The sequence below is a fragment of the Tupaia chinensis genome, unplaced genomic scaffold (assembly GCF_000334495.1).
Source record: "Tupaia chinensis unplaced genomic scaffold, TupChi_1.0 Scaffold146140_1, whole genome shotgun sequence".
NCBI lineage: Eukaryota > Metazoa > Chordata > Mammalia > Scandentia > Tupaiidae > Tupaia > Tupaia belangeri.
In genome coordinates this window covers 1,775,039-1,778,273 of record NW_006205995.1, presented here as the reverse complement: position 1 = coordinate 1,778,273, position 3,235 = coordinate 1,775,039, and the positions used below count along the sequence as shown (strand labels likewise).

At 44.2% G+C, this 3,235-nt stretch overlaps 1 protein-coding gene across 1 annotated transcript in view; it reads left to right on the top strand.

Moving 5' to 3' along the window:
* The window catches only part of GLDN (gliomedin), a 57,740-nt gene extending 54,927 nt beyond the window's left edge, over positions 1 to 2,813 (top strand). Inside the window, exon 10 of the mRNA XM_027768406.1 lies at positions 1,487 to 2,813. Within this exon, the coding sequence (XP_027624207.1) occupies positions 1,487 to 1,964 (478 nt within the window). The 3' untranslated portion in view covers positions 1,965 to 2,813. The remainder of the gene's footprint in view (positions 1 to 1,486) is intronic.
* Positions 2,814 to 3,235: the final 422 nt, after the last annotated feature.

Genomic DNA, 3,235 nt, shown 5'->3' with positions numbered 1-3,235 from the left:
AGAGAGACCAAAAGTGAGACATCACATCCCCTGGAGGATGGCCACGTGGCAATCCCTTCTCCTCCATTCTTCTCTTGGGATTTTGGGCACAACGCATGCACATGTGCCCAGTGTGAGTTTAAGCCACTGGATCTGGGAGTCAAACCGTGGTCAACTACATGGGAGTCCAGCAGCATAGCCATTACGCCATCTGCTGGTCCCATGACTCTTTTCTTGAGAATGCTGTAATTTTTTTTTTCTTAAAGCTGAACTGAGGTATATATCATGCTGAGTAAAGCTTCTTTACAATCTAAATGATGTATAGCAATTTAATGTATAAATAATAATAATAAATTTAAAAAAGAAAAAAATTGTGACAAAATATAAATTTAAAACTTAAATTCAAAAAAAAAAATCCTGCAGTATTAAATAAGGGAATAACCCCCAAACTTGGAGTGAGAAGGCCTAAATGAAGACTCTGGCCCCATTATTCATGTGTACCCATGCGCTAACCACATCCCCTCGCTCATTTGTGAAAGGAAAGGGTTGGATTAGATGATTTTTTGTAGCCACTTGCAGCTCTAACAGTCTTTGAGAGGGCACTTCAGGAATCACAGTCACCTAAGGATCAGCCAGTTTAAGTCCTAGTCCCGGAGTCACATGACTTGTTAATGGCTACTTAGGTGTGACTTCCTTCCCAGTCCAAGGAGTGTTCTCTTTATCTGCCATCTCCCTCTTCCTTCTGCTAGTACAGGCTACATGCTATCCTGCACGTCCTTGCTGCTCACAGCACTCCTGAAGGACCAGCAGAACAGGGGTTCCCTGGGAGCCATTAGAAATGCAGAAACTCGGGAACCAGCAGTTAGCGTAATGGCTATGTCGCTGGACTCCCACGTAGTCGACCGCGGTTCGTGTCCCGGACCCGGTGGCTTAAAACTCACGCCGGGCGCGTGTGCGTGCGTGCCCAAGATCCCGAGAGGAGAATGGAGGAGAAGGGATTGCGGCATGACCATCCCCCCTGTGGGGTGATTTCTCGCTTTCTGTCTCTATGTCTCTCTCTGTCTGTCTGGCGAGCGCACACGCCCTACAGTGAAAATCTCTCTCCAAAAAAAAAAAAAGAAAAGAAAAGAAATGCAGAATCTCAGAGTCAGCAGATGGTACACTGGTTACATTGCTGGACTCCCACACAGCCAACTGCAGGTCGAGTCCCTGTCCCAGTGGCTTGAAAATCATGCCAGGCGCATGTTCATGTGTGCTCAAGATTCCAGGAGGAGAGTGGAGAAGGGATTGTGGTGTGGCCATCCCCCCATGGGGTGATTTCTCACTTTCTTTCTCTCTTTCCAGCAAATGGACACACCCTATGGCAAAAAATAACTGGAAAAAAAAAATACAGAACCTCAGGCCTCACGCCACACCTACTAGCTCAGCTAACAGAGGAGCATGACAAACCACCTTTGTCCACAAAAAATAGTAACTCATATCTTTTTTTTCCCCCTACACATTTCAGATTTGAATTTGGCAAAAAGACAGCCCAAACTCTGAAGCTTGAAAATGCCTTGTATTTTGATCGGAAATACCTTTTTGCAAATTCCAAGACTTACTTCAATCTAGCCGTAGATGAAAAGGGCCTTTGGATTATCTACGCTTCCAGTGTGGACGGCTCGAGCATTCTTGTGGCACAGTTGGATGAGAGGACATTCTCTGTGATGCAGCACATCAACACCACGTACCCCAAGTCGAAGGCCGGCAACGCCTTCATCGCCCGGGGGATCCTCTATGTCACAGACACCAAAGATATGAGGGTCACGTTTGCCTTTGATTTGCTGGGAGGGAAACAGATCAATGCAAACTTTGATCTAAGAACTTCCCAGTCTGTTCTGGCAATGCTGTCATACAACATGAGAGATCAACATTTATATTCGTGGGAAGATGGCCATTTAATGCTTTATCCTGTGCAGTTTTTGTCGACTACGTTAAAGCAGTGACACTCTGTTCCCCTCAGTAAATTTCAGATGTTTTCTGGAACCATTTCTATCTCCACAGAAAGCTTGTCTTTAAGTATAGCCAAGAACGGAGGATGTCATGTCATACGTGAGCAGTTAACGTGGCCAGTAAGCCCCCCTGTAAAATCAGATGGCCCGGTGAAATCACGGAGGATTGAAAGTTAAAAGAGTGAGATTTGGCGATTCCTCCACAAACTAGCTAGGCAAGTTATCTCTTCTTGGGCCTTGGTTTCCCCATTGGGAAGATGACATAACTGGTTAACCTGGTTGGTAAGAGTTCCTCTACTTGGGGACATTCTGATTCTTGGCAGTAGCTAGTCACTTTTCTCTATCTGGTTCTGGTTTGGTTCTGATTTTTAGCTGCAAGCTGAATAGTGCTGGCTTACCTTTGCAAGGTACCATGCTCTCCATAATATATTACATTTCTTTGCATGTGCCACCATAGAATGACCGTTGTCCTCAGCTCTTAATTACAGCTCCAAGATTAGCAAAAGTCAGGAACAGTTACGTGCTCAGGGTTCTTAATGAAACAGAATCATACTCTCTCAGGGTCTTACCAACTTCTGATCAGGTTGATTTGTGGCTATGGATCATCAATAATGAGTCCTCAGGTCAGTCTGGTGGCTTCTGTGGACCCACTCTGAGGTGACAAAATACTATGTGAATGGGCATTAGCCAGGTTGGAATCATGAAAAGCACTTTGCAGTGTTCAGAAGAGAGGCATCGTTTATGGTTATTATCTAGAACAGGGGTGAGGAAACTATGGTCCTAGGGTGAAAACCAGCCCATTGCCTGTTTTTTTTTTATAAATAAAGTTTTATTAGAACACGATCACACTCATTTGTTCATAAATTAGAATTAGCAGAGGAATAGTTGCAGCAGAGCCTGTAAGGCTCCATAAAGCCTAAAATATTTACTATCGTTCTCTTTGTAGAAAAAGTTTGCTGACCCTTGATCCATAATATAAAGTAAGCCTGATTCCTGGAAGGGTTTATTCACCAGAACCCATTTCGTTTTGTTACACACTAAGAAATATTTGCTGTGCTTTGAGCTTTGGGTAGAGGAAGTCCAAGAATAACATAAAACGAAGTGGCCCTTCACAAAGGCAGTTAGGGAGCTGTGTTTTCCCTAACATGGCTTTAAAGGATCTGGTCAAGAGATGCCAGGAGAGATCCCAGTTTAACTTGCTGCTAACTGCCCTTAAAGACGCATATTTTCTGCCAACTCACTTCAAACATCTTTCAGCCCAGCAC